General features: G+C 34.3%; 1 protein-coding gene across 1 annotated transcript in view; it reads left to right on the forward strand.

Annotated features, from left to right (window-relative positions):
* Window positions 1–25,618, forward strand: part of LOC149076475 (uncharacterized) — a 37,581-nt gene extending 11,963 nt beyond the window's left edge. The window contains exons 2-8 of the mRNA XM_089244047.1: window positions 1,920–1,998; window positions 4,231–4,286; window positions 7,339–7,403; window positions 8,511–8,635; window positions 9,574–9,752; window positions 20,193–20,347; window positions 24,056–25,618. Coding sequence (XP_089100173.1) covers window positions 1,972–1,998; window positions 4,231–4,286; window positions 7,339–7,403; window positions 8,511–8,635; window positions 9,574–9,752; window positions 20,193–20,347; window positions 24,056–25,143 — 1,695 coding nt within the window. The 5' untranslated portion in view covers window positions 1,920–1,971 and the 3' untranslated portion in view covers window positions 25,144–25,618. The remainder of the gene's footprint in view (window positions 1–1,919; window positions 1,999–4,230; window positions 4,287–7,338; window positions 7,404–8,510; window positions 8,636–9,573; window positions 9,753–20,192; window positions 20,348–24,055) is intronic.
* The last annotated feature ends 2,244 nt before the right edge of the window (window positions 25,619–27,862 follow it).

A 27,862-nucleotide genomic window follows, 5' to 3' on the forward strand; every position in this document is an offset into this window, starting at 1 on the left:
TGGTATATATGTAAAATTTGGCGACGATTGATCTAAAATTGTAGATTTGTCTAGAGAAAACACACACACACACACACAGAAAATCAATTTTATATATATATAGATAAATTATCATTTTTCCATAAAATTGACTTGTATCCAAACAAATTTTTCTGGTGGCAGTGTCAGCAATTGTGATCTTGGCCTAGTGAGGTCCATGTACAGTCCCATTCAGTGCACACGAACTCTAAGGAAAGACCTCTATTCTAGTGGTCTAGTGAGAGTGGGCTGGATTCCCTGCAAGGGCAGTTGAATTTTCTTCCTTTCCTAAATTCATCTTTGTATCAATCAGCTGTTAAAAACCATGTATGTGGAACGCAGAGAGTGATTCCATCAGTCCTATCATCCTTGGATAAGGTTCATTAACATTATTCTCTATGGGAATCTTGGCCTGAACTGCCAATTATTGACATCATAGGTGAGTTGTCGTTATAACCAAGTTTGCTGTATATACAGTCGTTTCCTAAGTGTGAGCGTCTTTCCTCTTTTTGACTCAAAATTTGAGAGTATGGGGGAGGGGCACGATAATGTCAGTTCATTTATACATATATGCATTAGATCTCCGCCCATGCATTTGACACAGGCTTCTGCTTAATAGAGGTTCAGTTGACATAATGTGTAAAATTATGTAATCTCAAAAATTTTTTAATAAAATAAAAATAAATTTAAAATAAAGTAAGTTATATATATATATTTAAAAATAAATAAAATAATTATTAATTATTTGGTAATTACATATCATTTGATATGATGCAACGCTTATTAAAAATACATAGTTCTGCACTTCAACATTGCACTGCATACAGTCCATTACATACATTAACCTCGCATCTCCAAATAGTGAATAAAAAATTAAAAACAGTAAATAATTTTTTTCCAGTGGTCAGTAACAGTTTTTTATATGCAGTTCGCACCCTTTGCTGCACGACTTTCAGTAAACAGTTTTGTTTCAGAAATCGTACAAAAAATTTCAGAGTCATTATGCTATAACGTAAAATTTCTTTAGTTCTTTGAAGATTTTGACAGCATCTGTATAAAACTTCACCCTACTGTTTTTTTTCTTCTGAAAATGACGACATTCATCTCATCTTCACCCTCTACTTTTTGACTTTCTCTAAAATTTTTGATGACAGTGTGTATTTGTCATGTCAGATTCAGTTTGCAAGTTGTCATGTATGTTTATGTAATCCTCAGCACTGTGATCACGGGAAAACAGCTTGCATGTAGTTTCTAAGTCCTGCATATAATATCATTTGGAAATTCACCCTTTGCACTGATTTCTCCTGTACAAAAGGCTGCTTTTCCGAAAGATTTTGTAACAATTTCAGGAAGCAATTACCTTGCTACATATGGCTTATTAAAATCATCAAATATGGAAATGGTTTTTGCTCATGTAGGAGCGGATGATGCAGAAATTGCATTGGCAAGCAGAGATTGCATAAAAAAAATTTCGGCAGAGCACTTCAACATTTTGGGATTCCCTTGGCCTATTGGCTTGGAAAACATTCATAAATTCATAGTGTTTATGAAATTTTCTTTATGATTTTTCTTTTTTTTATTACACTTTTCTGTTTTGTTTCCCCATTAGAAAGGTTCTGTCCAATTTAGGTTTTTTAATGTGTATTTTAGTATTGAAATCACGGGACCAAGATTTTTTCCTGTTAAAGACAGGTTTCCGATTACTATAGGTTCTGTTAAAGACAAGTTTTATTGTATAGAAATTGTTCCTATTAGAAGTAAAAAAAAAATTATTTGATATTTTTTTAAGAATAGAATTTTAGAAATAGAAAATTTTAATGACTGTAAAAGCGTAATTTTTTTTCCAGAAAATATATGAATTTATTACTCACATATAATTTTATATACATTTGTTTTTTCAGATGTTTTCTTTTCCTGTATGTATAGTTTGTGACTTCCCAAAGTACTTTAAAAATGTTGGGAGTTAAACGTCTTTGTAGAGTAAGTTCCTATCCATATCTCTATACCTGTTTCAAACTCTAATGTGCTGATTGATTGCTTGAGTTAGACCTATTAATATTTGATAAAAAGACGTCTCTTGCCTGCATGAGTTGGCAAGAAAATTATTTTGCAATCTACTTTATGGCTTTTTCATTTACTAAGATTAGAGCTTGACAAATCCCTGGCATAATTTCCATGGCAACTAGAAAATTGGTACCTAAAATTTTCTGTTGGCATATGAATTCATTCATTCATGTCTGTATACAATTATGAAATTAGAAGTCTATCAATGACTCAAAATTTAATTTTTGGATTTCATGACAGTGTTGTCATTAACATAGGAGAGGGGGGTATGAAGCGGGGATGGACAAATCCCAGGTCTGCATGGCAACTAAAAAATTGGTATTGGTGCCTAAAATTTTGTTTGTGTAGTTATTAAATAGAGGCTGAGCAGCACAAGAAATGTTTGAAATTCATAGCAGTATATCTGCCAACATGAAAGAGGGTCACTATGCCCCCTGAAAAAGTCAAAAGAAGTATTATTTTGGACCTTTTCTTTTCGGTAAAAATGTTTTTGGCAATTTTACCAGCCCTGTTATAAAGTCTCACAAAAGTCTTAAACATTATTGATAACAGTTTTTGTCGAGAGAGCTAAAAATCATGCTTGGCTTCCAAGAAATTTGGCTGGTGCCTAATTTTTTATTTTTTGATTTGTCAAGCCTTACCAAAGATAGACCCCTTATTTATACTATTTCATATTTCACTTTATATATTTATTACCAAAACTCTGTCGAAAAATTGTTTTATCTCTTACAGGAATACAACTAATTTTTTAAGTATAATTTTACAATTGATGCTTCAATAAACTTTTATAACAAAAATTTTCAAAAAATGTTTGTGATCGACCAAAATAAAGTTTGAGGTAGATGGGTTGCTGATCGATGGTATACAGGCCCAGTGTTGTCTGGAAATATAATTTCGAAGATTAATTTCAGTCCTCCAAAATTTATGGGGTATTTTATTATTTTTTTTACCAGTGAAAAATAAATATTGAAGAAAACAACCCTATATATAAAATTTTAGTTGAAGTATTCATTTTCACTCCTCAATAAAATTTGAAGTAAAATTGAATTTTTATGTGTGAATCACGTGTATAAATGCATATTGCCAAACACTGTACAGGCCTGCATTACAGAGTACCTGAACAAGTTCCTTTCCTACTTGAAATAATTTGCAAACATAGAGAAAGCTGCGACTCTTGGATATTCAACATGTGAACTTGCATTTTACACGTTAAATGGCTACTTATAAAGTATTATAGTAACTTAGAAATACCCTCATCTGAGCTACATAGCTGTCGCACTTTCTGTTTCCAAGTTATTTCTGATTAAAGGAACTTTCTGGTATTGCATATCTTTTAGGATCGAAGAGTAATGTTGTGTTGTATACCAGAGATTGACAAATCAAAAAGAATTAAGGTGCCAGCTAGATTTTTTAGGCGCAAAGTATTTTTCTCCTGTGCCAAAAAACTGTCCAAAATCATTTTTCCCAGACTTCAAGGTTTTGATGACTTTTTCCTGTTAGTAGGCACACTGATATAAATTCCGAAAAATTTCAGTTGCCCTCAAATTCTTATTTAATCACAAAATCATTTAGGTGGCAGTTCTATTTTTTCAGCCGCCATACGACATGGGATTTCTCAAGCCCTGCTATGCACAAGACTATATTTTTTGACATGGCTCATGGGATTTCCCAAGCCCTGTTATATACGACTATTTTTTAGCATTAAAGATGTAGGTTTTTTTCATTGTATAATCCTTGGATTATACCAGTGCTTGATAAATCCTAGGCATCAGGTCGCTATGGTGACTTAAATATTGGTAATGGCACCTAAAATTTTCTTTGTGGTCAGTAAATGGGAGTCTGAGAACAGCACAGCGTATTTGTAGTTCATATCCACATATTGGCCGAGATGAAAAAAGCTCACTGTGCACTGGAAAAGCCAATAGAAACATCATTTTTAGACCCAATTTTCTCAGGCAAAATTTTTGGTTTCTAAAAATTTGTTCTGGTACGTAGGTTTTTAGATTTGTCAAGCCCTGAATTACATACACCCATAGTCGTCCTAATAAAAATTCAAATTTTATTTTCCTGTTTACATGGTTTTTTTAGCATCATTCATAGTTACAGATTTTGATATGTTTGTTGATATTATTTATATATATTTTACAGCCTCGAATTGCAAAGGATGAACTTGACAAAATGTCAAAAGAAGAGTTACAGAAAAGGTAATCCAAATAGTCATAACTTACCATTTCCTCAACTTTACTATATCATTGGTCAGTTGTGTTACATATAGAAAAAAAATCATAAAGCTCATTTGTCAACAATTTCTTAACATACAGACAATTTATATGCCATTTATATCAGATGCAATTACCTATTTTCTGTAGTCAAAATATGTGCCATTCCTTGCTGAATCACTTGATGTATTCATTAGCATATTTCCCCAGACCCATTTCAAAGGCAGACTACCTAACTAGGATTTCATTGTTATGTGTAATTTTTGATATAAGAATTTTTTCCCAAAATTATGCTGTTTATAAACTTCCACCTGATTAGTTCTTCCTCTCACCCAGCTGTGAAAAAATCCTGGGAGAAACACCAGTATTTCAAATTTACATTTTTAAAATTGCCCTCACTCTTCAACTTTTTCATTAAACTGAAAACTCAAATGTGTAGTACTAGTGGTCCCCAAAGCAGAATGTGCCAAAATCTGCGACGTACGTCACAGAACAATTAGTGCTACTGCAGAACAATTTGGAAGAATTTTAAGAAGTGCAAAAAAACTTTATTACATGTATGGGGATTTTTACCTCAGAACATTTCCAGTCAGCTGAGGGCTCGTTGCAGAATAGTGCTAAACATTCTGCTTTGGGGCTAGTGGTGCAGTGGTGAGATGCTCGTCTTCCACCAAATGAAGGTTGAGAGATATTTTTACCTATTGAGCCTGGGCAACTATGATATATGGCATGTTTATTTCCCACCCAACTCCATCAGTAGGAAGTAAGGCGATATGACCAGAGTTGGTGTGTGGGTAAAGAAGAAGTACTATGAGGTAAAGATCTTGAATTTTTTAGTCATCTTGAATGAGTGAATAAACTGCTTCTCCTCTGCAAGAGTCACGAGTGTTTTCAGGAGTCAGTGATTGAGTATTCCCTCAGGTGTTCCACTACATCACTTGCTTTTGAATACTAGTTCATGATAATGTGTTGGTTTGTGAATTAGAGCTGCTTGTAATCGAGTGATTGTAGGTTTAAGGAGACAAGCGTTGGTGCTTCACTCTGAACAACCCCTACGCTCACGACCACCCGGGGGTCTGGCTCGACGATTGCGAGAGTTTCTTGTGCCAGGTAGAGCAAGGTGAGTCAGGTACTTTTCACTATCAAGGATATGCTATCTTCAATAGAAAAAAAAGACTAACGCAGTTAAAAATTATGCATACTGGGTGTCACTGGGAAGTGATGCGTGGAACGTTGCAAGACAACGTCTCGTACTGCACAAAGGTCGAGACTAGCGTATCACCAGTGTATCAACAGGGTGCGCCAATAACGTATAGCACTATGCTAGAGATACAGAAAAGATTTCAAGACGGACACAGTATACGAGAAGTATATGAAGAGAAGTTTGAAGATACTGTTTGAAGAGAAGTGCTTCCGACGAGTTTGTTATCCGGATCGGTGACGTAGCGGTATATGTCGTAGTTGGCATTCTTGAAATATGCAGACCATTGGACGAGTCTTTTGGCTCTGTACTGGTCCCAGGTGTAGGAGAGAGATTGAAGAAGTCCTTTGTCAGTCGTTAGCCAGGGCGATACCTTTTCGTATTCTGCAAGGAGTTTAGCAGGTGTCTGAGCTTGCTCACTCGACATTCCAAAAGTATTATTGTAGGATTGAATAGATTTTAGAGTCACATACCCGCGGATAGGTATCTGTAGCCAGTTCCTGGGTACAGCAGGTTGTGCCTTGTTAGTCCGATAGTTCCCACGGCGATAAGTCCTGCGTCTCCGGAATGTAGGTATTCTGCGACGATAGGTCCAGCGGCGACGGTGTCCTGCGTAGTAGCGCCCTGCGAAGTATCGGCGAGTTGTTCGGCGGTATGTACCCCGACGGGCCCGGTATCGGCTCCGTAGTCTGCGTGTCCACATGCTTGGCTCTCGGGTTGACGAATGCTGTAGGCTTTGACCTCGTTCCTATACTTATAGGAAATAACGGAACATGTCCCTCATTGGACTCTGTACCTTGTGCCGTTAGATAAGCATGTGATCCATGATAAGAGTGCTTGAGATCTTGATCGAAGTGCATGATAAGGTTAAGCCTTCTGAATAGAGCAGCTCTGTTGACTATATTTGGGTACCAATCGAACGGGTCTTGATTAGAGGTGATGATTACGAGATAAGCTTTGAACTGTACGAACGCTCCTTGTTACGCTCCTCCCAAATAAAAAATTTTATCATTGAATTAGTAAATCTACTTAGTAGATTAACTAATTCAATCAATTACTGGAGGTATCGTGAGACAATTCAAGATTCCTCCAGTAGCTGATAATGGCTCCCTCGGACACTGTAGTGTACTATTTACTGAACCACTGCTTTTACATAGTTATGTATCAGAGCTGGACAAATCGAAGGTGTCAGGTTGCCATGGCGACTAAAATTTTCTATGTCTGATTGCTAAATTAGAGTCTAAGAATGACAAAATTTTCTGATTTCACAGTCAGATTTCACTGTGTTAGAAGACAGACACAGACACATCTAACATAAAAAAGGTAGCATCGCTAATTATCAGAGAAGTCAAAAATACAATATTTAGGAATGTTTTTCTTGGGGGGGGGGGGAACTATATGCTTGTGGCCCTAAGAAATTTGTCTGAAACTAAATGTTTTTCACAATTTGTCCAGCCCTCTTATATATTATTCAGTCAAGTAATTTCATACAGTAAAACTCCTCTTAGCGGACACCCCTCTTTTACAACCAAATAATAATTTCCTTGTGAATAATAAAAGTATGTTTTTCAAAACTCCTGATTAACTGTCACCCCCCTTTTACAGACAAATTTTTCTGTCCCACCAGTGGACAGTTTTCAAAAGGGATTTTACTGTAAATCTAATCATTGCAATGACACCCATCATTTTTATTTTTTTGTTTACTGTGTTACAAGTATAAAATTTTTAGTATAATTTATAATTTTTATTTATTTATTTTATTAATTTTTGGCTTTTCTTTTGCATGTGGCTATTTCAAGTTATAAAAATGTTTTTTGTGAACTCTATTTTTCACAGTTGGTCACTCCAAGAGCAGTACATTGATTATATTGAAGCAAAGCTAGATGAAAATCCAGACCATGGTGTGTATCACTTGTTTTAAAACCAAAAGCTATTATGAGCATATTTTTGTTGTTTTTTTAAATCAATATTATCAAACGCTTGGTTTTTTTTACTGTGTTTTTAAACTTTTTCCCCATTGAAATCATTGATTAACAGTCAAAATCTATAGATTATGTACACTTTAATACTCCTTCCCATTTTCTCTGAAGACATATCCATGGCCTCTGGGATGGATTCCTTGATAGAAATGACACATGTTCCAATTTTTTTCCCCGTTATTAAAAACATAATTGTAGATTTTGTGCTTGCTATCATTATTTTTCTAATGATTTAGTCATACCTAATAAAGAGTAAGTGTGGTGTAATATGTGGTTAGGATGTCTTAAGATTGTGAATACCCATGGCCAGGTCTTGGCGTATCTTGCGCGAGGTCGCTATGGCGACTAAAAACTTGGAATTGGCACTAAATTTTCTATGAATGATTAATGAATAGAAGTCTAAGAACACTGCAAGATTGTCGGAATTTATATCAGCATATCTCTCAACTTGAAGGGGGGGGGGGCCACCATGTCACGGAAAAGTGGAAAAAAATTATTTTGTTCCTGTTTTAGAAAAAAATTCTGGACTCCTAAGAAATTTGGCTCACATTTTTTTTTTACAATTTGTCAAGCCCTGCCCATCGCACCATGAGATACATGGGAAATGTCTTGTATGACAAGATGAATATTTTTTTTCCCCAGAAAAATATGCTGATAGTTTTGCTAGATCTACATAATTCATCTATATGTGCTTATAATTTCTTGTTTGAATAAAATTTCCAGAGAATGATTTAAAGACAGTTAATTCAGGTGTGCTGCCTTCACATTGGCTCCCATTTTCTTTAACAGTCATAAATTCTTAATAATAAAGATTTTTCTTTTTTCCTGTTCTAGAAAATTTCTTTCAAAAAAAAGTTTAAGAAATCTTCAAACTATATTGTACTGTTTAAAACTAAAGAAGATATATTTTTTAAACTTCCTTTTTGCTCAGTACTCAGAAACATTGTAAATGTTTCTTGTTATAATTTTGAGGCATAGTTTTTAATTTTGTTCTAATTTTAATATTTGTTATTCATTTTTCTCATGAAGCTGAGCTTATCAGTCTAAGGGAATCTGAAGAGAAATTGAAGCACCAACAACTTGAGTCTACAAGACGAGAAAATATACTCGTCATGAGGCTAACAACTAAAGAGCAAGAAATGCAAGAATACGCTGTGAGTAATTATGTATTAAGTTCCAGCCTTTACTAGATTTTATTGTACATACAGGAACTATTCAGATTAAAAAAAGAAAAAAGTAAAAAAGTGAATGATTTGCATTTAACATATTACCCAAGTTTAGTGATTGTTTCTCCTAATGAAGCTTGACATTCTCTTCAGTTCTCAAACTTATCTAATAATTGTAATGTGGAGTTGTGAAAATGCACACTCTAATCTTGTACAAAAAAAAAAAAAAAAAAAAAACATATTTGTAAATTAAAAAATAAAATAAAAACGTGAAAAGTGAAGATAAGGTAATATGAAACCTCATTATCAATATAATTTATACGAGATTATCCATTACAAGGGGAAATTTTTCAGTCTAGTTTTCTGCTGTGAAATTCATGTGAACAACATCTGAACAACATCTCAGGATTATTTTTTGTATTGATGAAATGACTTTTAATTCTTTATTTCTTTTTGAAATTTATTTCTGATAGGAGTTTCCTATTTTGCTCCATGAATTTATGTACTTAGTTGTCTAAAGTAGTATTTCCCAATCTTTTTGATGTCGCGAAACCTCTGTAGCGAAGGGCAATGCACCATAGGCCCCTTGTGGGGCCAATTTATAATCTGCATCCCGTAGCATCCGAAGGTCAATCTTGATCCCTATGCATAAAATACAAAATGTATTTTTTTTTTTTAAATTTGCATATCAAAAAATTTAAGAATTACAATTTCAAGCGCAAAGTGTGTCGTTCATGTAATGGTAGTAAATGGAAATGATCCCGTAGATCATTATCCATGAACCACAGGTTGGGAAACACTGGTCTAAAGCATATCTAGTACGAAAAAAATGTTTCATAAAAAGACTTTAGACTATTGTGCAGAGATTATTTTTATAAAGGTTTTTAGTTATTGTGATGTATGCTAAAAGAACTCTACTTTTCTAGGGCCAAATTCAAGAGCTGAAGCAGGCACAGATTCCAACTTTAGCTCAGCTGAGGTCTACTCTTGTGGATCCTGCCGTTAATTTGATGTTTGACAGAATGAGAAAAGAAATAGAGACACTCAAATCTCAGTTGGAAAAGACACAGGATGAACTGAGTGCCTGGAAATTCACCCCAGACAGGTGTGATGACTGGCATATCTGGCAGAATCGCTCTGCCTTAAAACTCTCATTAACTCTACCCACATGATAGACCTTATCAAAAACCCTGAGTACTTTTTACTGCTTTTGCTAAAAACGTCAAACTTGAATACTTGGTTGCAGTCAGATTCGCTGGTTATGTTGAAGGGAGTCCACAGAATTCAAGCTCGATTAACTTTTTTTATGATTGACAGACTGCGCGACCCATGTTTGATTGCCTTTAGGCACAGATACCAAGAACTAGTATATGCAGGGTTTTGCAGACTTAAGGCATCTTTATATTGTTTAAGTTGAATTCTGTTACGGGAAACTTTTCTATTTTCTGCCTTCCTGTTGCATACAGAACAAAAGTGATTGCAAGAAAGTTGCATAATAGGGAAAAAAAAAAAAATTCTTATTTTGAAATTTGTTGAAATCACAATTTTTTTTTTTTTTTTTTGATGAGGCGGATTGAGTATTGCTGTTTTGTGTGCTAGAAGGCAGGCAGAAAATCAAAAAGCTTCCTCTGTTTTTCCTCCGATTGGAGAATTAAAATTTTTTTGGATTACAGCTTGAAATTTCGGAGAATAGTTCAGTTGAAGAAAACTTTGAATTCCTTCAAACTCTGAAAAATGTATAATTGATGAAAAGAAACTTCATTGAATATGATTTAGAACTTGCGATTCATCAGTTTCGAAACTGAATTATAAACTTCATTGACAACTTCGAGTTAAAGAACAGTCTGCAGTTGCTTAAAGTTGAGATCACATCCATACATAAAGCTTTTTTGAAGTTTTCCACATCTTTGTTTGAGGTAAGCGATTTTTTTATTATGCATTACTGTTTTTCAAGTGAAATTGAGATTAGTGGTAAGTTTTTATATCATTTCAAATACATGATTAATTGCCAGATGTTGGCCATGTATACGTTTTATATTTATATTTTAAGAATCATTCACAGATTCTGTATGCTTTAAATGACTCTTTTCACATTAAATTATTTATGATTATTTTTAAAATTTCAAAGTTATCACCTGGTCAATACATTATCCCCCTTAATTCAATGGGACTGGTTCTAACATGGTTGATTTTGTCTGGTCACTTTAAATTTTGTTTAATGCCTAGTTGGGCATGGTAGCCCAGGTCGATTAGATACTCGTCTAAAGTACCAATTGGTACTTGAGGTGTCACAAGTTCTATACTGGGTACTTTCTTGACACAGTGGGTACAACAGAAACGGTGGCATGACCACAGAAAAAGATTGCTACCGCAGGGAGTCCCATATAGAAGGGTTAGAGCACCAACGTCTCGACGAGTATAAAAAAGGTTGCCATTCGGAATCTTCAATAAATTGTAGGTCCCAGTCTAATTAACCCTTGTGTGCAGAAAATGACCATGGCGCAACAAATATGATCAATGAATATCTTATTTTAATCATGGAAGCTTCTATAGGCACTGCTATCTGCTCCCATTCTTTTTAATGGCCATGGTGACCTGGCTACTAGGATTTGTTACATCCTGGTTTTTACTGTATGATGAAAATGAGAAAATGGCTTATAACGTTTTTTTAAGTATTGTTGCAGTTTTTTCTTTTACTTAATAAAAGTTTCTAACTAGTGATTTCTCTAAATCAAACTTTCAAACATTAAAAGTACATGATGTGCAGGTTCTTCGTAATTTGTTTCATTTTTTTCTGAGCAACAATATTTTAGTGTTTTTTAATAATTTGCTAATTTCATTCGGATTGATGAAATTTCTTATTTTAATGATGTACACAACCCTATATATAGTCAGTGAATTATAAGGTTTCAGCAAAGCACACTTCAGTACTTTTCTACATTTTGAACTTGCGAGTCCAAAGAAATGATGTGGGTTTATTTAGTTCTTATAATATACTGTTTCAAATAAATTAAAAAAGAGAAATTTAAATTTCTTATTTTGAGTATTAAATGTCATATTTCTTAGTTTGAAAATTTCTTATGCTTTAATGTTTTTATTTTTCTAATGTATTTTTTTACGACTTAGTGTTATGATGATTGAAAGTTTTTCAGGCTACTTATTAAGTGATTGTAGATTGGAGTTTGCACTCAACTCTAGTGGGTGGCATCTCCTAGCGATGCCACAGGAAAACTTTTATTCATCTGATAACAGCTGCGGAAACCTGATCAGAGTCTTACCAGAGACCTGATTAATTTTCATCATGCTTTGTAAAATTCATTATTTTATTGTGAAGTTTGTAATTAGCATAAATTCTCTGAAGTGATATTAAATCTGAAATAAATGGCTAGCCGTTTTTATATTATGGGGGTGAATACTGCAACTAAAAAAATTATTAGGTTTTAGATGGGAGAAAAATTTGTTTATATAATGGATATACACAGGGTATGCCAAACAAAAAGGGGGGGGGGTAGATTAAACACCCTACCAACCCTGTCCTCTATCTAACCGTTTTCGAGTTATGGTGGATAATTGATTATGGGAAAAAGTGTCAAGTTTGAAAAAATACAAATTTGTGAAGCTTCTGAGACACATGCAAACTAAGCACATATTTGAAAAGAGCAGAAAAAATCCTATAAGGTGACACCAATTTCATTGAAATATCTAGATTTAATTGTGAGCTACAAGTTCTGGAAGTTTATCAAAATTGAATTGTTGCCAAAATTTTTAATTGTCAATTGCGCAAACACCATTCTAGCTGCAATCAGTCAAATTTACCTAAAATTTTTTTATTGCACCAGCTTTCAAAAGAGACTACAATAAACCATATGGTGGTTCTGGTTCAGTAGAAATTTTTGTTTGCAATGCATCACAACAGCTTGGAATCGACTTCCATCTAATCTCATTTGTACACCGATATATGTGTTATTTTACAAAACTATCGAGCTTTGACATTTCGAGTTTCGTGATATGATACCCATTTTAATTTAATGCTCTCTTCCCCATGTATGTACAGTATACCGTTATTTGGCATTATCCTTTTGATTTTTATTGCTTTTTTTCTTTCCACAATTTAAATGCAACTAGCCTTTTGTGGAGGATGTAAATAAATGACTGAAATTGGCGTTTGTCGATGTAGATATTCGAATAAAAGATCTGCACGTAATGGCAAGCTTCAAGCGCCCAGAGATTGTTGAAGTGAAAATTGAATCGCTAAAACGTACTAAAATTACTACAACAAACATAGATTTCGGTGATGTATTGCGAACAAAAGATTAAATTTCTCCTGAACTAGATCACTGATATGATTTATTGTAGACGAAAGCTGGTGCAATTGAAGAGTGCACGTTTTTGGTAAATTTGACTGATTGTAACTAGAAGGGTGTTTGCGTAATTGGTGATGAAAATTTTTCTTGAAAATTCAATTTAACTTCACCAATCTTTCAGTGCTTATTGCTCACCATTAAATCCAGACATTTTGATGAAATTGGTGTTATTTTGTAGGATTTTTTCTGCTCTTTCCAAATATGTGCTTAGTTTTTGTGTAGGTCCCTCACAAATTCTGATTTTTTTTTCAGACTTGACACATTCCCCCCCCCCCCCCCCGATTATCCACTATAACTCAAAAACATTTCTAGATGCGACAGGATTAATAGGGTTTCGTGTTGCACTTTGGCTCGTCTATCACCTCTTTCATTTGTCAGAATATGTCGTGTTTACCCTGTATATTTTACATTAGCTATTGTTGAAACTCACAAGAATAACTGTTTGCAGAAAAGTCACGACAGGGTTCCCAACGACCTGGAAAGTCAAGAGAAAATGGAAAAATCAGGGAAATATGCAAATATTTCATAAAAGTTCTGTGAAGGAAAAAACTCAGGGGAAAAAAATTGGAATTCGTGCTGAAAGTTATGATTTTGAATTATATTTCTTTCTGCCAGTGTTTGAGTCAGAGAAAGTCAAGGAAATTTGTGAGTTTTTAGTCAGGTAAATGATCAAGCAGATTTTTCTGGGAACCTTGTGTGAGTTGTTTAGTTTTAGCATATTGAAACAACAATTTTTGCGTTACCTAGTTGTGGTATTGACCCCCCATGATATGAATTCCACACTGCCACTGCATTCGCTTTTATTCTTCTGTCCTACTGTTGTTAGTGTTTTTTTTAAGCATATTTTAATTGCATTTGAATAAGAGAAGATTTGTGGAATATCATATGTTCAAAATGAGTTAGTGTGTTTTTAGACAGTTTTAATTCTGTGGTTGTGGAAGTGTGCAAGGTCCATATTACATACATTGCATACTTTGTCAGACAAATGCATAAATCACTGATCATTCCCAATTTAATGACATTTAAGTATTGGTTGCATAATTTAAAACTGTTATTTTTACTGTTTGGTAATCTTTCTTATATATTTCAAAATATTTTACTCAAACTAACTGATCTATGTATTATTGTTGACAACCTTCTTTATAGATGTTTCTTATCATAGCTAATTATTGGTGAGCCTATGGTGATTTTTCTGTTGGAAAGGGGAAAAAAAAATGTCCCATGCCTAAGCTAAATTGTAAATTACCTCTATGTACGTGTTAAATTCTCTCAAATAAGATTTTAAAAATAAAATACTCTGAATCAAGTTCATTTCTTTTATAACAGAGAGGTAGTTAGAACAGATATCAAGCTTTTAGAATGTGGGGTTTTGAAAATTTTTTTTTTAATCGAATGTCCCTCTGTGTATCATACATTTATTTATATGATCACTTGTGTTAAAACTGTGCTTCAGCACTTGAAAATAATATTGTAGTCAGTGTTTTCTTGACATATTATGGAAAGACTATCAAAAATATCCAGTATAGCCCAGAAAGGGTTTTTTTTAAGGCTGAAACCAGTGAGTGGAGTGTTTTAAAGCCTTAAGTTCACACCATTAAAATAATGGCCATGGTACCTCGAGCAAAGTGTGAACTGGGAGGGCTTGACAAAAAAAAATTAAGATAAAAATTAGGAATCAAAATCTTGCTGTTGAGGAATACCTCCAAATTTTTTTTTATGCCTTTGTGGAAATCAATAACCCCTTTCAATGCTTATTTGTACTTGTATTAATTTGGAAAGTTTTTCCTCAGACCGAAATTACTCAGTTTTAGGCTCCAGTACGTTTTTGTGCCGTGTGACTTATTTCATTGTTTATCAGGTGAAATTTAGATGAATCATGATTTTTTTTCTTTAACCAGTAGAAAATAGTTATTATTTTTTTGTGGGTTTTTCAAAATTGAAGCTGGCTGTACTAAAGCAAGAAGCTCATCTTTTGATTTCTAGTTTCATTTTTCATATAACAAGAAAAATCATTAATATGACAATGTAATCAAATTTTTTTAAAAGGGTTTTTATTAAGGTCTATCATTTTCATTTCATTAATAATTCTTTCAATATAAGACAAACAAATATGTGAGGAAACATTGCTCATTTGCATGTGCCTATAATCAGTGGTGTAGTCTTGTGAGATGAAATTCAAGTGGCAGAAATTTTTTTTCAAAACTATATCCCAGAGTATTTTATCTAAGTAATGTTTCCACAAAAAAAATTGAATAGTTTTATCATCTAAATGTCTGCTTATGACAAGCAAGTGGGCAATATCTGGACACCTGATGAACTGGCAGGCAATACTCAATAGGCTGAATCCATCAGCATATTTAATTTTCAAAATGCTTCGTGTCATTTTGATTCATTATTAATGATTCTTTTCATCAGTTCAAATTTTTTCCTTAAGTTGAATGTTGTAGAAAAATGAAATATAATAGCACTAGTGAACACAATTATGATTTTTGCAATCACTTTTCAAATGAGGTGGATTTAGTGAAAAATGTTTGTATTGTTACTTCTGATTAAGTTTGCATTACTATTTTTTAACTTCGACTGAACCCCATTGGAATTCAACCGTTATTAACATCTGTTGATACTGATTTGAAGGAGGAATAGAGTTCAACCTATATCATAAAATACACACCCTTACAGTTCGATATAAACTCTTCGAATTAAAAACATAAAAATTAACTTTTTCAAAAGTGATTGGGGAGAATAATCAGAATATATTTTGTATCCATCACTGTGTGCTATTGTTCATTAGAAAAGAATTTTTTTTCACTCTGGAGCTTAAACTTTCTATTTTTTCAAGATTTGTAAATTAGGTAATTTAGAACAAACATACACAAAAATATATATAGATTGGCTTTTTGTTGATATACAGATTTTTGGAGGTAGGTAGGTGAATAAAATATATATGTGGGGGGGGGGGAACGACAGAATATATATTATATAAATGACTTGTTGGAAATATGGGTGAGAATGCCATTCATCATTTTACAGTGACTAAGGATGTTTCTCCATTGCTCGAAATATGTGCCAACTTGGCATGCAGTGTCAGTCAGTGACTTTCACTATAGGTGATTTATGCTATATTTCTAATAGTCAGTGTTCTTTTTGGAGTTTAGAAAATTTACTAGGCAAACTGTTTTTAAATTTCAGTCACATAAACCCTATTCTCGTACTCACAATTTCCAGTGAAAATTTAGTCAGAGTGCATTAATAGGATCAACAAAAAAATTACATAAGGAAAAATGATTTTTGATCAACCGTGAATGATAAAAACAGCAAATGACTTGTAACTTTCGAGAAAATATTGTATTAACTTTGTACAATAATTGTGTGCATTTTCGTGAGCATAGCATGTATATTCACGAAGAAATGTTTTCTATAAAAATTCCGTTGCATATTTTTCGCTTATAACATGCAGAGTTTTCAACGATTTCTTACTGAAAACATAACGCTATAACAAAGACATGCTGTATGGAAATGAAAAATCTGACAAATCATATTATTTAATGAGATATGAGTATTTTTAATAAATGATTGTTTATTGTTCATTCGCAAGAAATAGAAATTTTATTTTTCAATAATTTGATTGCCAGATATATAATGCAAGTTATATGAAAATTCCAGTTGAATGTCATAAAAATTCAGAAAGATATACACTATATTGGGAGCTGTAATTTTGAAACTTGCTGAAAGTAGCTAAATAATAAGGGATTTTCCACAAAGTGGTATATGATTATTTGTTATTTAATTTTTTACTTTAAGTTTATTTTAACATCATACGCACATGTTATGCTTAAACACTTCTTTTGTATAGTGTATGTGTCAGACACGTGTATATGTTTTCACTCGTTCGCATAATGTTTTGGGCTTATATACACTGCTGGCCACCCAAATTGCAACACCAAGAAAGACAAGAGATATCGCAACAATATTTATTTTGTAGATAACATGTTGACCAAGCATCAAATGATTAAATTTATAGACTTCTGTGAAGTGTGGTTCCTGCCAAAATCAGTAGCCAGAGTAGCCGCCATTGTTGGAGATCACCGCTGCCACACGCCTCGGCATTGATTCAAAGAGACTTTGGATGTGTTCTTGGGGTACAGCAGACCAAGCAGCTTCCACGCGTTGCCAAAGTTGATCTGGTGTGGCAGCTGGGGATGTAATCTGGGTCAATCGTTGAGCAACCATGGACCACATGTTTTCTATCGGCGAAAGATCCGGAGAGCGAGCTGGCCAGGGAAGCAATTCAATCTGGCGATTGACGAAGAACCTTTGGACAATGCGTGCCACGTGTGGTCACGCATTATCCTGTTGAAATATGGCTGTGGGCAACCCCTGAAGGTAAAGAAGGACAACTGGCTCCAACACCTCGGAGATGTAGCGCTGGCTTTTTAAAGTACCGGCAATGCGTACTAGAGGAGTGCGAGAGTGATATCCAATACCGCCCCATACCATAATACCCGGTGCAGGACCAGTGTGGCGGTGCATAACGCAGCTGTTCAGCATCCTCTCTCCACGGTGTCTCCAGACTCGAATCCGACCATCGTGGTGTTGCAGACAGAAGAGTGACTCGTCAGTAAAGACAATTTCATTCCATTGTGTAGTCCACATCCTTCTTTCATCGCACCATTGGCGGCGGAGACGTCTGTGGTTCTGCGTCAAGGGTAGACGAAGCAATGGACGTCTTGCGGACAGACCACTCTGCTGTAAACGGCGTCGAATGGTACGCGCAGACACTGGATGATGCGGTACAGACTGAATGTGCTGTGCTATGGTTCGTGATGTGGCTGAGCGATCCGTCACTGCCATACGCACAATACGCCTGTCATCACATGAAGTGGTGCACTGAGGTGGATGCGATCGAACACGTCGGTCCATCGTACCCTCCTGCATCCAACGATCACATATCCGCATTACAGTTGTTTGGTTTCGTCCAACACGACTACCGATTTCCCTGAAAGATAATCCACAATCTCGGTAGGCCACTATCCTTCCTCTGTCGAACTCGGATACTTGATCAAAAGATGATCGCTGTTTTCTACGAGGCATAATTGATCGTTTTTTTTAAAAAACCACAATAAAAACACAATTGCCGTACTTCAAATCGTCGAAATCTCCAAGCCTTAAATAGCGCTTTGAAGTGGCGCCACAGGCGCGCGTGATGTGCGTCTGCGCTGAAATTCTAATCATTTGCATATCTCACCTCCGCTAATGCATGTTGTAAATTTCATATTATTTGCATGCTTCCTTCAGGGTGTTGCATTTACGGTGGCCAGCAGTGTATATATATATTCTAAGTATTAAAATAACAATAAATAACTGTCTACCGATTTGTGGAAAATCCCTTATTATTTAGCTACTTTCAGCAAGTTTCAAAATTACAGCTTACACAATATCTCATACTTTTTTCTGAATTTTCACGACATTCAGCTGGAATTTTTATAAGTCGCACTATATATCTGGCAATCAAATTATCAAAAAATAAAATATATGTATATTGCTCATGCATAATTAATAATAATTTACTTAAAATACTTGTATCTCACTGAATAATAATTTGTCACATTTTAAATTTCTATACATTGTCTCGTGTATAATGTCATGTTTTCTGTAAATTTCGTAAAAATTTATTGAAAACTTGGCATGTTATAAGCAAAAATCATGCATATGAAAATTGGAATTTTTATAGAAAACATTCATATCTTCGTGAATATACATATAAGTATTGCACAAAGTTAGTACAACATTTTTCTGAAGTTGTAAGTCATTTGCAGCTTTTCCTAATACAGGATTGATCAAAAAAATTTTGATTATTTAAGTTTTTGTTCATTCTCTAAATACATACATGACTGAATTTGTGCTGCAAATGGTTGGTCATATATACTTGTATTGGTAATGCAATAACCCAAATTTCAAAATTTGTTTTAGACATTTTCTTGAATTTCTAGAAAAATACAAACTAAAAAAAAAAGACTTTTGGCAATATAGTGTATCTGTGTGAGAAATGTTTAATTTTGTAATATAATTTCTTATTTCCATCGACGCTCAATGCCGATTTTCCATTTCTTCTTTACACTTCCACATTTGCATTTATATTCATCATATTTTCAATTTTTTTACCTGATAATCACAATTTTAAACTTGAATTTAAAAGAACCCAGTATTTTGTTTGATAATCATGGAAATATCAATGTCATGCTGTTTCCAATGTAATACTATCTGTTTAGATCATTTTTGGTTGTTACCTTCCCACTTCATATGTTCATTAATTTTTTTACTCTTTCTTTTGTTAAATTTTGTTGCTCATCTGCTCAGTTTAGCCAGTCTGAGTAAGCGATAAGAGCCAAAAGTAGGCCTATATATAACACAAACTGCACCATTCACTTAAAAAATATCACTTGAAAACACTGATAGTTTTTTCTGTATTACCTAATTTACATAACCTGAAAAAAAAGAAACATTATAGTTAGAAGAGATTTTTCTAGGCGCTTTTTTACTCATTTATATTCTTTTAAAAAAGTAACACCTCGATATACTGAATGAGTTCATTCATGAAAATTTCTTGTATTATGAAAATTGGACGTTTCTAGTCCAACTTTCCCACATAAGATGTTGGTTATTCCTGATTCATTTCACACCTTCAAAATTTTAATGTTTTTAATAGATGCTCTACAATGAATTCTACACGGAATATAAGTAGTTTGTTTACAAGACATATACGAGTATTACAGTCCTGGTTGAAAATGTTTTTTTTTCTCTCATGCACATCATGCTTGTGTGTAGAATATGTGCTTGCAATTTCCGGCATTTTTAGCAAATATTTCCTGTTCATAACTTGGTAGTCATACTTGCGGATTGTGGCACGTGTAGGTCAAAGGTGCTGCTGTATGGTACACTTCCTTTTTGATTATTTTGTTTGAAGCAAAGAAAACTTTCCTATTTTTTAAAAAAAAAATTGATTTTTTTTAAAGAATTTAATTTCTTTAGTTTAATTAGAAGAAAAGGCCGATCTTCATTACAGATGGGAGAATGATTAATGGCTGCTACTTTGGATTTCCTTGCTCAATTACACCACTGAATTTTTTTTTCTTTGTTCTGATAATTATATTAAATTATAACACTTTGATCATTTCTATTAGTAATACTGGCAAACGTCTCATGGCCAAATGTCGGAAGCTACATGGAGAAAATGAAGATCTGTATAAAGAAGTGTCTTCGGGGCGCTTGGCCAAACTGGAAGGTGATCTAGCTCTGCAGAAAACATTCAGTGAAGAGATGAAAAAAGGCCAGTCAGGTAACAAAGTGTTGATTTTATTTTATTTTAATGTTGATGTTTGACAAGCAACCCGGAGAAGTTTTTGAGGAAAAATTATTTTTTTAAAAACTATGCGCATAGCTTATGTTTTCGATTTCTGAAACAATCCTTTTTTATCATCAATTGTCCAAACACTTCAAAAAGTACAGAGTAAGGTATACAACTACCAGATTTTAAAGTGTATAAGGAACCACTTTTTGCTAAAACTTTGGTCCTATAAATGGGGAGGGACTTCTTATAGGTTGATTTATATATGTTCCTGCCAAAGCCCAAAATTGGCCAATTTCATTGAATATTGACCTAGCCAATGTCTGAATTTTAGGCTTTGGCCAGCCAGTTTTTATCCCCCCAGCCAATCTCCTCATAAAAAGTCTCGCCACAGACCTATAATGGTACAATTATTCAATCATCACATTTCACTCATAGTTGGAAAAATAATGGCATACAGCATCAGCCGGAGCTCTCTGGCCAAAGTCCGATAACAGAAGACATGATTCACGGTCATTGCTGAGTTGGCATATTTTTTCATAATAATTATGTCCAGGTTAGCTATGGCAACCCACAAAATGTGGTAATTGTTTGTTTTTTTTCTAATTTGACTAAAAACTATGTGCTTATAGTAAACTACCTTTGTCTGTATCGCCATACAGTTTGAGAATCTCTGAACTAGTTGATATAACTGATTGTGATGTATCAGATGAGTGATGAGGAATTTGTTTCTATAGTATATAAAAAAAGATATTCCTTATTTATAAATACCTTATACAGACCTGCCAACTTTCCCGATTTAGGCGGGAGACTCTGGATTTTTCATCCTTCCTCCCGCTCTCCGGATTTGTTAAAATAAACTCCGGATTTTGGCAGAAAATTAGATTTTACTCAAGCTATCACGTTGTCGTGGCGTCAATAATTACCGTCATCGTTAGGGAAAACACCCATAGAGGACAGTCATAGTCATTTCCATCGAGCAGCCGTAAAAAAGTCTCTCTGACCGCATTTAAGCAACTGACAAAGATGCGACTTTGTTTTCGTAGCATTTATCGGCAATCATTAATCAGGGGCATGACCTTGGCCAAAAGCTGAGGGGCTTTTGAATAATCGAACAACCCCCTCCCCTCATGCTGAAAGGACCTGGCACCTGGTCGGACCAATGTGACACGAAGGGCTCACACTGGCCAAACAAGCCAACGAGGGAAGACGTGGTCCAGGACCTGGCCTGGCCACAGCGGAGGGCTCACCCGAGCCAACAAGCCAATGAGGGAAAACATGGTTCAGGACCTGCCGCTTGGCCACAGAGAGGAACAGGGGGCTCAGGCTCCCTGGCTGAAAAGGACATCAGAAGAGCTCATCGGAATAAATTGTATATTGTATAATAGAAATATTTAAATCTGTATATACTTTTTTTTTTTAATAATGTGTTTTTATATTCAATGTTCATGTATTTTATATGCATAATAAAGCACCCGACATCGCCCAGCCCCCCCCCCCCCCATCCGGACAATGGTTGATAGAGCCTGGGCGGTGCACGGAATGAAATGAAATGTCAAAGAAATTGAAATAAACAAGGATTTAGCTAAGTTCTAAATATAATTCTTGCCAGAAAATAGTGCTACTACCAGTGGTGGGAACGCTGCGACATAGGTGGCAAAATTGACATCCTACTGCAATAATGTATTTCGTATTTTTCTGCACCAAATAGTGCTTGTTTGTGAATATATATGTTGAATAATTTTTTTTGTGTGTACTTGGAAACTAGAATATACTTTTAAACCTGCTTTGTATGTGAGTGTTTGTCAACGTGAGTGTAGCCAATGATTCATTCGCTCAACATCCTCAAACTCCTGGAATTTTGGAAAAGGGTGCCAAGAAGTTTTCCTGTGAGCTGGAAATGCTTTCCGAGAAAGCATGTTTTATTCCTTTTTACTTCAGCACCATTTCCCCTCCGCAAATCTTCCATAATCACACTCAGAATTATCCGAAAATATAATTTTTAAGAGTAATTTCCTCTTCAGAAATTTAAGGGGTATTTTTGAAAAAAGAGTTTTGGTATTTTATCATGAAATTATGACATCTTTAAAGAGTTGCCGGAAGTCCCGAAAAAAAAAACGAAATTAAATAGAAAGACAATTTTTTTTTTGAATGGATGTTCCCGCGGCTGGTTTTCCCCCCGAAAATCAGACTGGGATAACCACGGCCCCCTATTTAAATTATCGTCCCCTCATCTTGCTTTTCATCGCAAAATTCCAATAATTTCTGTGGTCGTGCAACTGAAAATGGTTTGCTCTAGTCTACCAACTTTAAAGCTCAAATGTGAAGCAGTCTCTATTTAAAAAAATTTTTTTTTTTTTTCCCCCACTTTGCTTTTGAGTGTAACTAACAAGAAGCCAGCAGAAATTATGCCTATAAAATTGAAAAAATAAGTTTTAAAGAATTTTTTGTGTATATTTTCACTTTCACTTGGAGGTGAATACAGAGTTGCTGTAAATATGAATAATTTTGTAAGGAAAATCATTTTCAGTTTTGGTATTTTTATTTGAATAATTTGGGGGGGGGGTGAATATCACTTAGAATTTTTGTAATTTATGTGACACACAGTTATGAATACTTTCAACTAAAATGTTAATTAAATTTTGTTTTAGTTTTGACCAAAACTTAAAAGTTTTAAACACTTTGGTGACAACAGAAACATGGATTTTCTGTATGTGGATTGATTATTTATGAATTCTTATAATGCTGGGTGTAAAAAAAATAAAATCAAAAGTTATAGTTTCTAAACTGCTCTACATCTATACCTTTGAAAAGAGTGAAAATTTGTGTGGTCGATTTAAAATACATTTTCATATGTGCCTCTTTTTTTTTTTTTTTTTTTTGCTGTAAAACTTGTTAGTTCTGAAGTTTGCTAGCCCATGACTCCTTAAAAAGTGCTCAAAAACTCCCCTTAATTTTTATTTAGGAAATTTTGTATGAACCCTGCTAATGAAGTTGAGAGTGGGTTGGCTTATACACGATTATATATGGTAATAATCTCAAAATATATATAAACTCCTATGAAATGCAAAAAGTAAACTTGTTCAAACTTTCAGCAATTTAAAGAAAAGATTTAATGTGGTTTCCAGAAACCTGGGAAAGTTAAGAAAATGAAAAATAATTAGGGATTAGGAAAAATATAAAATGATTGTGAAGCGAAAAAACAAACTCCAAAAATATTTTGTAAGATTAATATTTTGAATTTTTTATATTTCTTTCTCCAGGAAATTAGGGTGAAGGAAATGATAAGCAGATTTTGTTGGGAACCCTGTTTAAGGCTTGAAGATTTAGCTTATAAATTGTTATCTTCGGTGATGTGCAATGTACCAGGTTATTTTATGGATCTAAAAATTAACAAAATATACATCTTTACTCAATTTTATCTGCTTGCAGAACATATCTGTGTATAAGTGATTTGTTTAGTATAAGTCATAGATCTAAACACCTCGCAATAACATACTATGAGGAAATTCATTGTGATGATAGTGCTTGTTTTATTGTTCTTTTTATTTCCATTCATATAAAGAGTATTCTGGAATACTCATCTGCTTTACAGTAAGGAAAAAAAGTAACACAAAATTAATAATTTCCAATTTAAAAATTTTGAAATTTTCACATTATGTTCTTTTTTTAAAAAAAGAAAATCTTTCTTTTATATAGAATTGGAAGAATTTTTGCTTGAGCTAGATGAAGATGTTGAAGGAATGCAGAGTACCATCTATTACCTGCAGCAGCAACTGAAAGAAACTAAAGAGCAAATTGTTAAGCTACAGAAAGAGAATGAAAAGCTTTCTGAATCCAATCTAAATTTGTCTGCTACCACAAATGAGGATTATTCTTATACCAATGCAGAACTTAAGGAAGTTAAACCTGTAGTGTCTGGTCTGTCAGCTGTTGTAGAAGTATTGTCAAATATGAATTGTGTCGAGGCTCATCGTAGTCCTGAGCATGCTGACTCTAATCAGACAGAGGAGATTTCGAGCTCTAGATCTGATAAGGAAACCCATTCCACTCCACCTTGGTCACCATCAACAAAAACTTCTCATGATTCAGAGAAAAACTTAGATCAGCCACAACCCATGGATCTAACAGTTGAGGGTGAAGAACCTACTAAAGACTATGCAGAAAAAACTAATTTGATTTCCAGTGACTTACAGACACAAGAATCAAATACTGAGTTTGATAATCAGAAAATAATTGTTTCTATTACTTCATCAGTTGTGACCGAATCTGCAGTTCCAACTGTTCATGGTAGCCTGCACATGGAAGCCTATGATAGCGAACAAGAAACTGAAAGTGTTTCAAATATATCGGGAAGTGCTGCAATAATAGCTGAAGATTTGCGGGCAGATAGGACCTTTTCTAACAATGACGTGACTGCCAAAACTGTACCGACTCAAAAGAAAGGAGCCGAACAACAGGGTAATCGAAGGACACCAAGAAAACGAACTAGAAATACTCGATCTGCTGCTTGTCCAGAAGAGGACAGCACAGAACAACCTACTGTTAAAAGACTGCGTCGCAGGGATGTCGTTGTTGACCATGACAGTATGGAAAGTGAGAAAAGGACGCAGTTACAAATGGGTTCTATAAATGATGCAGAAGTGCAAGCAGCACAAACGTTGGCAACACTAGCTTCTGCAAAGCATGATAGGAAGGAGGTTCGGGGAAGCTCTCAGGATCATGTTCCAGAAGCTGTTGGAAATGGGGAATTAAAAGGAGCTAAAAGTTGTGAAAACTCAACGTAATGTAGTAGGAGTTACTTAAGAGAGTAAACTCTTGGAAAAAAATTTATTGTATAATGTCCCTCCTCTTCACCCCTCTTATTGAAGGGTGACAGTTTTCAGGTGCATAGCATTACTTTCATTCACATGATTTTATTATTACCATTAACAGACATACTGTAATTATACTAATTCAATGGCATTCACATACAGCCATTGTTGAATAAGTGTGATTACGTTTTAAAGCATTTTGCTTTTTTTTCCAGTTTTCATATTTTCATACAGTTTAAGATGTACATGCATAGTTTGTTTTATTGCATGGTCAAAGTTGATCTTGAGAACAAAAAGTCTTCAAAAGATATTTTATGTTGTGTGAGACGTTCATTTCCAAACTGAAAAATGATATTTTTATCCCCTTCCCCTTCTCCCCATTTCTTTCATGACCCTTCAATGTCCCGCTTTTGTTGTTTGTCCTGAATAAATCAAATACCTGAATTCATATTTTTGTAGGTTTTTCTGTATGAGTGAATGGTCTCTTTTTCCTTCAAATTATTTTGACTAACTCATGAGAAGTTAGAGTTCATAAACTTCCAGCATGGGAAAACAGCACATTCTTTTTTCATTGTCACTGTCAGTGAAACTTGCCTTACACATTTACTGTGTGTGTGTATACTTTATGTGTCTGTATGCTTCCAATCTTGATAAATGTGTTACAACTTTTACAATGCCTGTTTTTACATATTTTAAATTATTAAGAAAGGGGGTTATAAAAATATAAAACCTTTATATTTTCAGGAAGTTGTTTATAGGAAAATATACAGGGCACAGAAGGGATCCTAGCGATTCGGAAAATCGGAAAAATAAAAGGTCAGGGAAAATGTAAAATATTTGGCAAAATTCAGGGACAAGCTCTGTGAAGAAAAAAACTCAAAAATTCAAAATTTGGAAGGTTGTAATTTTGCATTATAGTATTTTCTCCTGGAGTTTTGGTCAGTGAAATGACCAAGCAGATTTTGCTGCAGAAAGAATCATCCAATTTCAGTGATAATTTTTTTGACTAACTGAATCGTAAGAGCACGATTATGAAGGGCAAATATCTAAGTCTTTCTTACAAATGTTCAATATGACTTCCTTAAGTTAAATGTATAATGTCAAGGAAATATGGAAAAATCTTCCAAAAAAATGTCTGCCTCCATAAGCACATTCTTGTATGTGAAGGCAGAATTTTGGTTGGTTTAGCTTATCATTAAGCTTTGTAACATTTAAGTTACACAATTTGTATGGTTCGTAACACATTTGTTTCTTCAACACATGGAAACAGTAGGCTCAGGAATAATAATAATGGTGATTAGTGGTTGACATCACACAAAAGAAAGAACACAAAGCTTTCTGCTGACTAGATGTCATTTTACTTCTTCACCTAAAGAGCTTTATAAACGACATGCTAGCATCACATTTTCCCTTTATTCTGTTTTGTTTTATTTTCAAATGGGGTTATTGTTTCTGAATCAATCCTGTATAATGAATATAGATGTCAGTATGTGATTCCTATTGTTGCTTTTAAATCTGTCAACTTCCATCTTTTCCAAGATAGCCGCAGATCAAACAGAGTTTAGCATGGAAACATTTATAAACGACTATAATGGCAGAAAGTTTTTTTTGTGTATATTGTTTTTATATCTATAATATTAAACATATCAGGCTTTGGCTTATTTAACAAGATGACAAAAAATACAATTTCTCCAAGTAATTTTTTTATTAAAATTGGCCATTCGTAACATTAACATATACATTTGTTAACACCTTCTTTCACTTGAATTTAAAGTAGCTGCCCTTGGCTGTGATACAAAGCTTCAAATGCTTTATAAAATTAGCTTCACGTAGCGTGACGCTGCATTTTTTCATTAGAAAGTTTATCCCAGTGCTGACTCAAAGCTTTCTTCGGTGATGCCAAACTTTGGTAACTCTTAGTACAAGTCCTGTCCTCCAAAATGGATCACATGTTGTAATTCATCAGATTGAGATCGGGGAATATGGTGGCCGTTCAGCAGATGTGATGAGATCAGGAAAATGATTCTTTCACCACTGCTGGTTACCTTTTTCTTTGTAAGATGGCATTGAATCTTTTTGAAATGTCCAAATGTCTTTTTCAAAATGCTTTTGAGACCATGGAAGCACAACAGTTTGTAAAATATCTTACTGGTAAACATGTTGATACATTTTGACCCCCCCCCCCCCCTTTTCCACAAAATCTAGAGATACCTCTCCATTGGAACAGATTCAATCACAAACCATAACCGATTGAGAGTTTTGAAGTCATTGAACTATGGCTGATGATCCTGGAATACTAAAGACCAGTGTGTATGGTTTTGATGATTGTGCTCTTTCTCAATTGTAAACAGCTTTTCATCTGTGAAAAGTATGTTCGCCCATCAGTTACCAGCGGTCAGGCATAACATTGCACGCCATGTTTTTTAGCCATACTCATTTATTTTCATCAGTAAGGTGTCACTTTTGGAATTGGTCCCAGTTCTTCAGTCCAGTTCCATCAGTCCCAGTTCTTCTTTTGCTATCAAACGCACAGATTCTCGGTTAATGCTAGTTTCACAGGAGATCTTTCTCTCATTGAGACTCTTGCATTCCGAATAACACTTTTTTTTGATGAGCTGGCAGTTCCTAGTTTGTTTTTGGCAGTGCTCTTTCATCCTCAACCTGAATGGTCACCTTCATGACCTGGCTCCTT

This window comes from Pholcus phalangioides, unplaced genomic scaffold, assembly GCF_987345545.1.
Source record: "Pholcus phalangioides strain wild (caught in Gottingen) unplaced genomic scaffold, Ppha-v1.0 ptg000015l_1, whole genome shotgun sequence".
NCBI classification, from domain to species: Eukaryota; Metazoa; Arthropoda; class Arachnida; order Araneae; family Pholcidae; genus Pholcus; species Pholcus phalangioides.